The sequence below is a fragment of the Danio rerio genome, chromosome 1 (assembly GCF_052040795.2).
Source record: "Danio rerio strain M-AB ecotype USA chromosome 1, GRCz13ab, whole genome shotgun sequence".
Taxonomy (NCBI): domain Eukaryota; kingdom Metazoa; phylum Chordata; class Actinopteri; order Cypriniformes; family Danionidae; genus Danio; species Danio rerio.
The window spans coordinates 38,494,758-38,509,638 of record NC_141021.1 but is presented as its reverse complement, the minus strand read 5'-3'; the positions used below and the strand labels follow the sequence as shown (position 1 = coordinate 38,509,638).

Here is a 14,881-nt window from a genome sequence, read left to right as displayed (position 1 = left end):
CTTTGCAGCTAACTACCAGGGTTTTGTTCCCTTTTTCAAGCCACATATGAGTGTGCATGTGCGTGTGCGCGTCTCAGAGGCAGGGGGTTATTTCAGACAAAGCCATGCGGAACTGGGGCCCGAGCCGTGACCTTGGGAAATGTCAGGCCGCCCACGGAGTGGCTTGCCTGTGTCTGCCTCTCCGGTGCAGCTAGGAACAAGAGCGGTGGGGCGTAGCACAGCCTAGCTTAACCCAGCGTGGTGAGAGCAGGGTTCAGTCTGAGTTTCTGCCACAGCCTCAGAGACCTCAGGTCAGCAATCTAGTCATTTCTCACTAACAACATTATGGCCATTACTGGCCGTCCTCTCTGGTGTCACATGGAAATGGGTCATGCCTCACATACTTCACTGCTTTGCTCAGGTGACCCAGTGCTCGCTCAGTGAAATGCCCTGATGATGTGAAGAAGACGCTCAAACCTTTAACGATGAGGTATGGGAGGACTCTTGCACACACTCGTATGAGCATCAGGGTTCAGATCTTATTTTCTTAGACTTTTTCAAGTGATAAGCCAAGCTTTGCAGCATTGTTGGTATCATGGAGCCTGGTCGCACGGGGTCGTAGTGGTTGCCACCCCTCTGGACCAAAGTAAGCAGTGCTGGCCAGATGTGTGTTGACTGTAATGATCCCTACGGGTCGGCGGGATACCGTTGCCAGGCAACGGCTTTTCCTTTTCCCTGTAAACAGAGAGCTTACTCGCCAGGCTTATGTTGAGGTCGGCAAGGTGAGACCAGCCTTTATGTGTGTGAGCAAAAGGCGAAGAAAAGATGCTCAAATGAATTTTTTTACAGATCATATTCTGATGTCACAAGTCCCTGGCCCTTTTTTCTTCTGTCTCCAGGTCGTGTTCTCTCGCACTCTGACTGAGGTGTGAGGATTTAATTTGGTCAAGTGAAGGGAAAGAAAAACGCTTGCTTGATAAGTTCTGACATCCTTCCTGATCTAGGCTTGTTGCTTTCTGACATGCTCTTGTGGAGGGTTTTTTAATATGTATCAGGAATATTCACATTCTTTGTTCGCCCTTGTCTGGCAAGCTGTAATGTTTTGCTTATGAATATTGATACATGAAGTGTATATTAATGACCCTTGGTGACCTTAACCCTATCCTTATTGGCTCCCTTGTGGTATCGGCAGGCTCATGAATATTAATCCAGTTCTGTAACCTCCATTACCCTAATCTTTGCTGTCTAGCCTCCCGGAAGGGCCTGTCACCATGGTAACTCTTTTACTAGGCTCCTTTAGACCCTAGGAAAAAAAAACGATTGAAAAAAGAATAGAAAACAAGTTATTCCACTGTGCATAGTGAGGGACGCCTAAAATACACATCCGGACGACTCTCAATTTGATCATATCTCCCATTATTTCAGACAGTATTTTTTAGTTTTAATTAGAAAAGTCAGATGGAAAAATCTGTCTATGACTGGAAAATGCTGTCAGGATTTTGTCCTCAGACATTGCTCCTCCAGCATTCATTACTGAATCATCTCTTTATAGATGGGTAATAATAATACTAAACAATATTCAAATAAGTAACATTTCTTTTTTCATTTTACAGATGTGGACACAGTAGAGGATGGAGGGCCAGAGAGTGGCTCAGTAGAGGAGGACAGCTGGTTTGGGAATACCTCCGACAGCCCCTCGGAATCGTCCTACGGTGATGTGCAAGATGAGCTTCGGGTTTCTCCAGACAACGTTCCCCGACCGGACCACGACACCTCAGCTGAGAGCTCCCTGGGCTGCCCGACGCCAGTTCAGCGGGCCTCTCTGGAGCTTCTGGGCCTGGACAGTGGGGTCCTTTCGACCCAGGACACGCTTTCCTCTGTGGTGTCCTCTCTTTATGGAGACTCTAGCCAGGCTCTGGGTAAGCCACTCAGCAGTAATCTGCGCCGCCTCCTGGAGGCTGGCTCACTGAAGCTTGAGGGAGGGGAGCTGGCTGGACGTGGAACGGGTAGAGGACAAGAGTCACCCCCGGTCAGCCTGGTACTATCTCCGTCTTCACATCACGCACAGCAGCTGAGTGCCCTGGCGAGGAGGTTGGCAAATAGCAGCAACAACAGCGGAAACTCAAACTCTGCGTCACCTGCATCTGTAGCAACTGTCAAGCAGGAGCCCTGTGACCCATACGGCCCCAGCAACGGCCCTAACTCAGGCAGCAGTGGCTTTGTATGGGTAGGCGTCGCAGATAAATGGCCATCGACAAGTTGCTCAGCACCCAGTGGCAGTAGCCTCTCACCAGACTCAGCAATTCAGAAGTTAAAGGCAGCCGCCAACGCCGTGCTCCAAGACAAGAACGCGGTGGCCTCCTCCACCTCGGCATCTTCATCCTCCTCGTCCTCCTCCTCATCCTCTTCAGTCACCTCCTCCTCAATGGCAGCCCTGGGCACTCGCTCTGATGACGCAGTGCGCTTTGAACCATTCGCTTCACCCTTTAGCCCGCAGTCAGCCAGCTCTACGCTTGCTGCCCTCTCAAAGAAAGTGTCTGAAAGAAGTCAGCAGCAGGTGGGCTCATCTGAGCATCAACCCTCAGCTGGCTCCTTTCTCTCTCTGGTTTCCATGACCTCCTCAGCAGCTCTGCTAAAGGAGGTGGCCGCACGAGCAGCAGGGAATCTTCTTGCTGATAAGAAAGAGCCGGCGTTAGTACTGGGAGCCTCCGAAGATGTCAAGCCCCTGTTAGACAGGAACCAGAAGGTGCCCACCCCAACCCAGGCAATGGATCTTCTGCTGCCAACAGTCCCCAAGGGAAGGGCCAAGCCCAGCAGTCAAGCAGGTAACTTGCAGTTTATTCTTAAAATAGATGCATGACATTTTCTTTGTCCCTCTGTGTATGTGTGTGTGTGTGTGTGTGTGTGTGTGTGTGTGTGTAGAGGAATTGCTAGCTGGTTACAGTTTGTAGCATAAAATAAAAGGCGTAAATTAAATCGCACTAGCAAAAATTTTCATTCTGTGGTTTATATGCGAAGAAATGGAATGGAACATTGGAACACATCCTCGTATGCCACTGTTGAAGCATACCTGAAGCCATTAAATGCAAAGTTTGCCTCCCCACATCAGACCAGTCTCTTCCATGTGGAAGTGCAATATTGTCCTCACAGGTTCTACACCCACCATATTGTAAAGCATATGTCATGGCTAATAGGCCACTATGCATGCCCATAAGCCACCACCCCTCATCATTAAGTGAAGAAAGGAGCATGCCTGACTGCTGGGCCGCCTATTCACACCAATTCAAATATTCAATGCAAAGAATTGTAAGCAATTAACAGTTTTATTTGAATATATCTAATGTGTCAGAACTTGAAGTTTTTTATATATATATATATATATATATATATATATATATATATATATATATATATATATATATATATATATATTTATATATATATTTTTTAGAGTTATTAAAAAAAGTAGGACATATTCGGTGTAATACCAAAGGATTTGCACTTTTGGCCATGTAACTCTGCTTATATGTAAAACTACAACCTGCTGGTTTCACAAACTTTTCGGCTAGACAAAAAATAATTGTCATTTTTATTAGCACAGCTTACTTTTATTAAGTGAAATATTTTTATTTTGCATAAAATAAAAAAGCATTTGCACTCACCAGCCACTTTATTAGGTACACCTGTCCAACTGCTCGTTAACGCAAATTTCTAATCAGCCAATTACATGGCAGCAAGTGGCATGTAGACATGGTCAAGACAATCTACTGCAGTTCAAAGTGAGCATCAGAATGGGGAAGAAAGGTAATTTAAGTAACTTTGAACGTGGAATAGTTGTTTGTGTCAGGCTGTTCTGAGTATTTCAGAAACAGCTGATCTACTGGGATTTTCACGCACAACCATCTCTAGGGTTTACAGAGAATGGTCAGAAAAATAGGAAATATCCAGTGAGCCGCAGTTCAGTAAGTGCAATTGCCTTGTTGATGCCGGAGGTTAAAGGAGAACGGCCAGACTGGTTCGAGCTAATAGCAAGGCAACAGTAACTCAAATAACCAATCGTTACAACAGAGGAATGCCGAAAAGCATCTCTAAAAGCACAACACATCAAACCTTAAGGCGGATGGCCTTTATGACCACAGTGTACCCATTTTCTGATGGCTACTTCCAGCAGGATAACGCACCATGTCATAAAGCATGAATTATCTTAGACTGGTTTCTTGAACATGACAATGAGTTCACTGTACTCAAATGGCCTCCACAGTCACTAGATCTCAATCCAATAGAGCACCTTTGAAATGTGGTGGAACGGGAGATTCGCACCTTGGATGTGCAGCTGACAAATCAGCAGCAACAGTGTGATACTATCATGTCAATATGGACCAAAATCTTAAAGGAATTTTCCAGTACCTTGTTGAATCTATTCCACGAATGGTTAAGTTCTGAAGGCAAAAGGTGGTCCAACCCGGTACTAGTAAAGTGTACCTAATAAAGTGGCCGGTGAGTGTTTATATATTTAAATTAGACACAAGTATAGACATATATACATATATAAATTGCTTTGCAACTAAAAAGCTAGATTGTCACAGCTTTTGAAGTAATTAAACTCACAGCTTCACTATTAATAGAGAGATGCTGCACAGATGCAGGTAATTCACAAGCATATCTCTCTCATTCAATCAGTTCTTTCAAATATGGAATTAATGTCATTATAAATTAAATCATGCGTATGTTAGAACTAATAAGCAACAATTTTAGCCATCCAGTAAAATATAACGTGTTAATGCTATAAAATGGGAATGTAAAATATGAAACAATCCACGCTTGCACTTTTTGTTGCTTTGAAAAATACATAGACATAGCTGCAATAAACAGATGTACATCACAGATTTACATTAAATATAAACATAAAAAATGAACTACCGCCACATTGCCAAATTAATTAATAGTGAAACTGATTAAGCCTGACAAATTTGAATAATGTAGTCATTAACCACCTTTCTTGGGTTTTTTTTGTGTGTTTTGTTTTTGTTTTTACATCTGAATAATTACTTAGCAGTTTTTCTTTCTCAGGGTAACGGTGCCTAAATGTTTGATTATTACACCGCTGAAGAATGCACTGTGTAGTGATTTAGTAGTGCCATAAGGTCATGCTTCGTCTGCAAGAGGTTGGCTGGAGAATCTGGGAAAGGTCTGTTAGCACAGTGGGGGTTTGCTGGAGTTGGCGGCACGTTCCCAGACCCAGCTCATCTCCCGCGGATGTGCAGCCTGCCAAACGGAGGCCGGCAGTGTGTGTGCTCCCCATAGCCCGAACAGTCGGAGACCATCTCAGCAGATTCCCCCGGAATTTAGGTCAGGCTCCAGAGCCGGCACAACCATCAGAGTTTCCATTCAGCTCAAGGCCCGAGTTGAACGCCTGAGATATGGCTGATCTTTTGCTAGTTATCAAACTTCTATGGCTTGGAATCAGGATCGACCAAAAAGAGCTGCAGACACAGAGACAAAGACAACAAATTAGGGCTGCATGATATTGGAAAAACAGTCACTGCAATATTTAGTTTTACCATGAAGTATATTATGATATGAATAATTTCATAAAACGGAATAATATTTGGAACAATTTTATTATTTTAATTAATAATAGTTTTTTGATTGAGAGGATTTTATTTAGTGATATACATTTCAAGAATATATATATATATATATATATATATATATATATATATATATATATATATATATATACACAAAAATAAACAAATTAAAGCAAAGATGAAAACAATAAAACAAAGATAAATATTAAATAAACATTGCTTTATGGTTTTCGATGGAGTCTTGAGCTTCACTGTAACAGTGTTGAGAAACAAATTTAAAAATCAAGTGTTAAATAACAAGTTATTGTCTTTATTGTATAAATAATTAAACACAATTAATTTTTATTAAAATAGGAAACTTTATAATTTCTTGTGTTCAGATGGCTTGAATTCTCTTGAAATCATTTGACATTCTGTGATGTGGCTATTGCAAATTCACTTATTGAAATATTGATGCTAAAACAATATATTGTGCAGGCCTTGACAAATGGATAGAATTTTACAGATGATTAAATACTAAATGAGAACATCCAGGGTTCAACACTAAGGATTTTTTCTACTGGTCCGGTAACCTTACCAAACAAGCAATAGCTATTTTAGACACATTTTTAAATAATGTGTCAAAAATAATGTTTGTGAATCTAGAATTTAAATATTTAAAAAATGTTAATAAATGTATAACGAGCAAAATTCAAAGTGTATATATAATATACATCAAATCAGATAAGAAGAAGTGAAAAGCAATATGGTGTTTACAACATCACAGAGAAGGTAGCATTTAAAGACTTAAAAGCACCAACTTGAAATGCACGCATTTTACAAATAGTCCCATGCAAATTAAACTTTAGCGATCGGGCCAGTAATGATTCTGTCTACTGTCCCAAGCGTCTCTCACGCTGGCCCCTGGACATCGGGCAGTCCTTATTTTTAAGTCCTGACATCTCAATTAAAGAGACAGTTCACCCAAAACAAAAAAAATGATGTCATCATTTACTTACCCTTTACTTTTCACTTACAACCTCATTAGAGTTTCTTTTTTCTGTTAAACACAAAAGAAGTTATTTGGAAAAACCCTTTGACTTCCATAGTATTTATTTTTTCTACTATGCTTATCAATGATTACAGGTGTCTAAAAGTAGCTATGTTTCCATCCAAAAATGTGAATTAGCTTTATGCGCAAAACAGCAATATTGCATAAAAGACGTACAAATAAAGCAGGGTTTCCATCCAACAAGTCAAAGAGAAAAAGTAAAAATGGAATTTACTGTGGTAGGAGAAGCTGCGTAAATCTTTTCCTTTTTTAGAAAACAACATGCAATGATTGTGTGGTGGCATTTGAAGGTGTGAGACACGGACGCTGTTGATTATGGAGGTAATTAGTAATATAATGACACTAATACTGAAAAGGTTAAGTCGTTTTAGAATGACCAAAACAACATTTCAGATGTTTTACAATCTGCTCAGCCTGCTAGTTTGTCCATACACACACATTTTTTATTATCACATGATCTCTCACAACAAAATCACATGACTTTTTTAATCTGCATACTGGAATTTGTTCGATAAAAGTGTTTCCATTATAGTTTATACACATCTTTTCTTATCAAATAAAAGTTAATTCTACTTAGTTTTGCACATAGGTTTTCAAATTATCAACTGATTTTATAATGCGCAAATCCAAAAAGTGCATAAAAATAAATGGATGGAAACATAGCTATTGTTTATCTTATTTTGTGTTTAGTGAGTAAATGTAAATTCTTGTGTGAACTGTCTCTTTAAATTCATAAATGAGTTTCACCTGGCTTGTGTTTAGGAAAAAGATCTAAAAGACACACAAAAGAATCTCTCTCTTGTAACAACGAAATAGTACCAAACGGACATTAAAACTGGTGAAAGCAGCTAACGGCTCCTATTCCTTTCCCTTGATACCAAAGACCTTCAGTCATTGTACCTCACGAGCAGTTTCCACAGTGATCTCGCTGGGAGAGGTTGAGCCACAGATGGTGGTTTATTGTTGCAAATAGGCAGTCTCGAAGTTTTACACCCCGGGTCAATGAATGCCTGAGCGCGGTAATTTCACCAAACACTGATTACCAGATGTTTTTCGAGGAACACGACTGGAATACTTATGAAGCCATCCTGACAGGCCCTCGTAGAATTTGTAATGCAATCATGCCAGCTTCTAATAAGACCAATTAAGCCCTAATGGACACCGGATATGGAGCCAACAACAATAATCGGCTTACTAAAAACATCCTTGTGTTTGGCTTCCTTTGTGAGGAGTCTTTGGCATTGATCAGTGTAATCATAGCTCACCATTTTTATCTCATTCACACGAATAGATGCAAGGGTGACAAGAGGGAAAGGCTATTTAGCCTACATGTTATTGGGTGCCAAAGGGCTATCTGATGATGTGGCATCACTGTTTAGCTAATGACTCTGTGGAAATTCTAGAACATTAGCAACATATTGAATTGTATGCGACAACTTTGAAGAAAGCTTTTTTAAAGCCTTTTTGATGCATCGCAGCAAGCACACAACATCATAAGATGTTAATATTTGGTTTGATTTAGGTCATGACGTCAAGTGACCAAAATTCAATTTCTAGTCAGCGTCTGAGGACAACGTTATTTCAACGTCCAATAACGACATCAAATGACGTTGATATTTGGTTGATTTTAGGTTGTGCTAGAAAGTGACCAAAATCGAACATGTAGCCAACATCTTAAACCAATGCCATATTGATTTCAAATACTGATATTTGTTCGTCGGGTATGGCAATCAAAATCCAATGTCATAGTATCATGACGGTAGATGTCATAGTGGTAACGTCCATACAGCGTCAAGCTGTATCATCATTAGATGTTGATATTTGGTTGATTTTTGGTTGAACGTTGAACATTGACATCGGCCTGCCATTGGATTCTGACATCAACCTGATGTTTATTTCCAAACAAAATGCAACGTCCCCAAGACGTTGGGGTACAACTTCACTCTGACGTCATGTTGACATCCTGTGCCTGCTGGGATTGAATAACTGAATAGGGATGCAACGATTATAGATTTTGGTTGTACAATTATAGCCTGAGGAGTAATGATGGTTATCAGGATTATTATGCATTCATTAGTTTCAGAACAGTACAAGTTTAGAAAATCACGTGAAAACTCCTTATATTTTAAAGTGTTATTTATTGCACCATAGAAACTAATTAATACAGTATAAAATTATAATAACAAATTTCCATTTCTTTTTGGACTTAAAAATAAGTGATTCTTTTTTTTTGTTGTAAATTTAAACATTAGTAAAAATTTTACACTGAAAAGAAATGTCAGAACATGAAGTAAATAAAAAGTTTAAGTATTTTAAAAACAGAACATATTAGCTAAGTATTTCCCTTTAAGAGAACTGTAGTCAAAGGCAGCTGAACCTCTGTCTGAAAGGCACTTGTGATCAACTATATTACAATTTATTGTTTTATTTTTTGTACTTTTATTTATTTTTTTCCTCTCTTTGGAGTAGAATCGTGTATAAACCACACAAAGTATGAATGGTCAGTTCTTGCCATGTGACTTGCGTTGTGCTTATGCCATTCTTTCAACTACAGTATGTGTGCCTGGAAAGTGTGAGCGCGTTGCACCATGTTCATCGATCCCAGTATGTGCGCACAAACCACAGGCCTCGATTGGAAATAATGAACTTGCACGTGCAAAAATCGCAGTATTTGAACTACCCTTTAATAGCTTCAGCCTTAGTTAATCTAGTTTGCATGCGCATTAAGGCTGATTTATACTTCTGTGTCAAGTGCACACTTATGCTCCGGCTCAGTCTACGCATGGTCGCATTGCCCTCACCGTGGCTGACGCTGATGCGCACCTCTCAAAAAATGTAAGTACACATTGCAATGATGCATAGCGCAAGCTCTGTGATTGGTCAGCTTGGTATCGCTGACGAGTGTGGGCCGGACTGAGAGCCCCGCAAGTCTGTTGGAGCAAGTGTTTACAATTGTTGAGTCCTGTAAAGGAGCTCCAGATGGAACCTTTTGTTTTGTGTTTACCTTCTGGATAAAGTTGTTGAACATCTGACAGTTTCCACCTCAAAATGAGCGAGTTTGAGCTACTTGTACATTAAGGTAGCATTCAGAAAAAACAAAACCCTAGTAAAGAAACTCGACACAGAGGAACATAAAACCCCCACTGCCAGCTAACGTTTCGGAAGTGTTATTGCAGAGCATCACAAACAGAAGTATAAATGCAAGCCTTGCGCCATGGGTCACATCGTTCACAACGCAGATGTATAAACCGGGCGTTGTCCTCATTGTATAATCTCGGATCTTTTAACTAGCGCACAGTTGTTGTAACTTTGTTTAGTTGCAGCAGTTTCGTTCCAGTTTTGTTTTGTTGTACTAATAATTAATTATGACAAATTAAAGCATGTTTAACAGTGAAATCAGTTAATCGTTGCATCCATATAACTGAAATGGTATTTTGTCGAATAACTGAGAAATAACAAAAATAAATGCAATTTTTTTTTTAGACAGCGCAATACCAATGTATAAGTATTAGGTAATCAATATTTGGTGGAATTACTCAGATTTTCGATAATGTTTTAGAAAAAAATGTGTAAAATGACTTTTTATAGACCATTTTGAGGGTTGTAAACAAAAACAGTGGTCCCAACGTATTTCCTGTTCTACATTTTTAATTTCTATAGCTTCCGAATATCCAAAAAGAGCCACAAGTTCATAAATAATGTTATTATAGCTGTTTTAATTATTGTATTTAAACAGCTATCAGTTATGATTAAATTGCCTCTTGTTACAGTAATTAAATAGTTTGATAACAAGCAGAAAAACGTTCAATCAACACATTGAAATGGTCTATAAATCCAGTAAATCCAGAGAAGCTAAATGTCTAAATGGTTGTCTACAAGTTTATACATTATTTTGTTTATTTATTTATTACTTGTTTGCAGGTTCTCCTGAGGATGGAGGAAAGCCCTTTCAGTGTCCGGTATGCGGTCTGGTCATCAAGAGAAAGAGCTACTGGAAGAGACATATGGTGATCCATACAGGCTTAAAAAGCCACCAGTGTCCCCTCTGTCCCTTTCGCTGTGCTCGTAAAGACAATCTCAAGTCCCACATGAAGGTGACTTCAACTGCTGACAGCAGAAATGCTAGCATCTTAAATCATCACCAAATAGCACATCTCGAAATGCAGATATTTTTACGAGGAAAAGTTAATAGGGCAGTCAATTCAGGTTTAATTAAATGAATTGCTTGATATGGCAATGCCAAGTAATTAATTAAATAAATCACAATTAATCACATTTAAAAATATTTGCGTTGGAAAGCTTTTATATTAAGATAATTCAAGGTCAGTATATTATAGTGGAAAATGAACACATTAACCCTTTAAAGCACTACATGGGTCTAAAGTGACCCATCTAAGCTTATTGTTTCTGTATCTATTTTATAGCTTGTGCATCAAAGGGTTAAATAGACATATATTGTGAAAATAGATGGTTTATTTACATATCATTCAAAGTAAGCTTATCATTGGTTTTTAGAGTCAGGGGAGACCCCCATCATCTCCTAAAATACCACAATAAGTTATAAATTAAAATTTACTGCAAGATGTATGATTACTTTGGCAGATGTTTTTTGTCAGAGCAAGTCATTAATTACTGGCACTCTGAGAGTCGAAAAAAAGCATCTCAGGGAATACACATTTAATATCTCTGGCTCCTGATGATACACTGAAGTCTTATGAAGTGAAGTAATCGGTCTTTGCTAGAATCTAAACATTATTTACAACATTTTTATCTGTAATCCACAGCCTTGGGCAAATAATATTCTTTTTGTTTTAATTTTAGAGTTTCTGTTTTAAATAACTGAATCCCCTGTTTATTTAATCTTACAATGATGTAACTTACACATAATGATATTAATAATTTGTTGTACAATATATTGCACCAAAATATACTGTGATAAACGATGTTATTGTTATTTTAAGACCACTCATTATATAATGCCAGAATGACAAGATAATATCATCAAAAATCACATGATATCTATTCTTAAGATTATTTTATTTAATTATAGTCATTTTAACAATGTAATGATCAGGCATTGAAATCAGAATGTGAAAACGTACATCATAAACAAATTATAATAATGAATGGTCACAAAAAGTGCAAAGTAAAAAGTAATCGAGGCTGCAATATCTGCTACCAAATCTATTTTCAGTCATCAGACACCTACATGAAAATGTACTATAGTAACTTACAGTAAATACTAAAGATAAAGATATTGCACAATCAGCTAAATTGTTGCTAGAATTGGTTTTTATGTATGGGTGATATATATTGCATCACCAAAAAGAATTGAGGTCATGTTTTACATGTCTGAAGCATATAAACTGACTAAATTAGTCAGTTCAACTTTTTATGTAAAACATAATGAGCTCTATTTTGACGATCCACGCGCAAAGCGCAGGGCGCAAAAGCAATAAGGGCATGTCGGAATCCACTTTTGCTATTTTAGAGACGGAAAAATCCACTTTGCGCCATGGCGCATGGTATAACAGGGTTGAGCTTATTCTCTTAATGAGATGATGAGTCTCACCTTTCATTCCCTTTAAGAGTCAGTTGCGTCGTGCCATAGCTCATTGGCTATTTAAATGACGGACTCGTAAGTGGAAAAACTGAGCGTTTCACTAGCAAAAAAACAGTTAAACAGCATCTGCAGCGTGAGAATGAGAGGTGAGCCTCCTCATTATTTACTTTCACTTTCACTCTCGTGTATAGGGAAACTTCTTGTAAGTACAGACATCCATTAGCCTATACATAATTAATTTCGTTTGTTAAGCAAAAAGATTTGCTTCAAAACAATTTCTAAATTCAGTTCTAATTTCCAGAAAATGAATAAATGAACAATAATAACGAAGTGTGGTCAATTAGATATATCAAAATACACAGGCTCTGCCCCATATGGTCCAAAACCTGACAGGTGGGCAAATCTAAGCTTATTATTAATAAAACAAATATAAACATGCATATAATAAATAATACTGCTAATAATAATAATATTATTCAAAAGCAAATTGTTATGAATAAACAAAAAAAAAAAACCCAGAGATGAAGAAGACATGAAAGTATGGTTTTTATATTTATGTAGGCTAGAAAATAGTATGTTTTGTAATTTTTTTATCCTTTATATTTTTATCCTATATAAATCCTTAATATTTTAATTCTTTTTTATATGTAAAGATATTTGAGTATTGCTGTACATCCTGTCTGTATTAAGCAGTGTGTAAGCAAGACGCACAACTAACGCGCTCTGCACTGGAATTTAGACCGGCTTTGTTCTGATCTATTGAACAATCTATTATAGTTTCTCAAAATAGCAAGGCGCCAGCAATGCGCCTCAACATGCCTCCTTTTTTTAGACCAGAAAGCCTATGGGTGCACATATGAGCGCAAATGCATTTGCTATTTAAATAGTGTGGCACAAAATGTCAAAACGACTCTGGCGCCAAGCTGAAACTAGCAAACAACAATTGCATCGCGCCTTGCGCCGCATTGTGCGGGTGTATGATAGGGCCCAATAACTTTCATAAGTTTTCATTTAAGTGCTTAATTTAAGTATATGCTCATCACTGGCTCATCAGTTGTGTAGTCGGAGTCAAATAGTTTCCTCAATTTATTTTCTGTTGGAGTAACCGAGGCTGTCAATGAGTCTGCAAAAATGAGCATCAATAGAATGGTATACGCTGATAGAAGCCAAAATCTGAAAGTGAGTTTTGATTGAATAACATGAGATCTGTTCTGGCTCAATCTGCAAACTGTTTCAGAAGCTAGTGTGATTTGCGGAAGTAGTCTAAAATGCTTCCATATCTTAACCACACATTAGTTATGTTTCCTTTCACCTATTTTTATGTGCATCTTGGATATGTGCATAAAAAAATGGTTTACTATTATTTTATTATATTATATTAATAATGTTAATAACCACCAGAATTGTCAAGAGTGCCGGTGCTTTGCGTCTGATGCCTTTAAACGCCACCACGCATTCATTGTGTCAGCATATTGTGTTCTGAGACGCAAGTCATTTATTAAATAAGGAAAAGACTCGCACAGTTTCTCTTAACACAGCAAATTCCAATTTTACTGTTGATATTTGGCCTAAGGTAATCAGGATGTGACAATTTTGTTCTCTGACTACTTGGATGGAAACGTTGCTTTATTCGCACGTCGTTTATGCGATATTCCAGTTTATGCGCATACATTTAATTCACATCTTTGGATGGAAACATAGCTATTGATAACTACATTAAAACATTTTTCAAAATAAAGGTCAATTCCTTTGCACAGGCTACTCTAACATCACTTTATTGTCAGGAGCCATGGGTATTACAGGATAGTTCATTTAAAAATGCAAATATACACACAATTTACTGACCCTCAGGTGGTTCCAAAGTTTCTTTATTCTGGTATTTTAAAGAAAGCTGGTCATTTGTAGCCATTTACTTTCATAGTAGGAGTACCAAATACTATGGAAGTCAATGAAAACAGGTTTCCAGCATTCTTCAAAATATCTTCAGAAGAAAAAATCTCAAACAGGTATGAAACAAGTGGAGGATGAGTAAATGATGAAAGAACTTTCAGCTTTTGAACCATCTCTTTAATTTTGACATGTAAGGTATATGATATCATAGTGATGGGTACCAATCAATTGCATTATATGAATCACTTAGATCCAGGGTCACATAATCTCCAATTATCACATAATCTCCTTCAATATTCTACATTTAAATTAGGCATGGGCCGGTATAAGTTTCTGACGATATGATAACCTTGGTTTCAAGGTATTGTGATTACTGCTCTAAAATATATTCTTTTTAAATGTCTTGCTAAAAAACAAAAACTTTTTTCCCCTTTGAACACAATATATTTTATTTTGAGAAACATTTATAATATTTTGGAGTAGTAAACATGTCAGGCTAAGTAATTCAAATGAATCAGATTTCCGCTATCTTTGTGTAGTGTGAAGTGACGTTGACAACAGGGGTGCGGATCCAAATGCAGGTTTTTTAGCAGAATGGTCAGGCAAGCAACGGTCAACACAGGGGCAAATAGATGTATACAAGCAAATTTAGATTCATAGTCAAAATAACAGGCGAGAGGTCAGAAAGCAGGCAGCAGACAGGGATAAACAATAAAACAAACAAAACAAAGCGAGAATCAAAACCGGCAAGACAAGGCAAGGAAAACATAGGGATGGCTGACGTGAAACTGGTCTTTCAAATCACTG

The 14,881-nt window shown here is 38.0% G+C and overlaps 1 protein-coding gene across 12 annotated transcripts in view; it reads left to right on the top strand.

Annotated features, from left to right (window-relative positions):
• znf827 (zinc finger protein 827) overlaps positions 1 to 14,881 on the top strand; it is a 789,732-nt gene that overhangs the window by 35,301 nt on the left and 739,550 nt on the right. For 9 of the 12 annotated variants that reach the window (XR_015476686.1, XM_087237332.1, XM_087237331.1 and 6 more), the window contains exons 2-3: positions 1,593 to 2,804; positions 10,543 to 10,715. Coding sequence is in view for 11 of the 12 variants with exons in the window: in XM_087237332.1 (XP_087093458.1) it covers positions 1,593 to 2,804; positions 10,543 to 10,715 (1,385 nt within the window). In the remaining variant the exon portion in view is untranslated. The remainder of the gene's footprint in view (positions 1 to 1,592; positions 2,805 to 10,542; positions 10,716 to 14,881) is intronic. The other 3 variants (XM_087237333.1, XM_087237339.1, XM_087237338.1) reach the window with 1 other exon arrangement.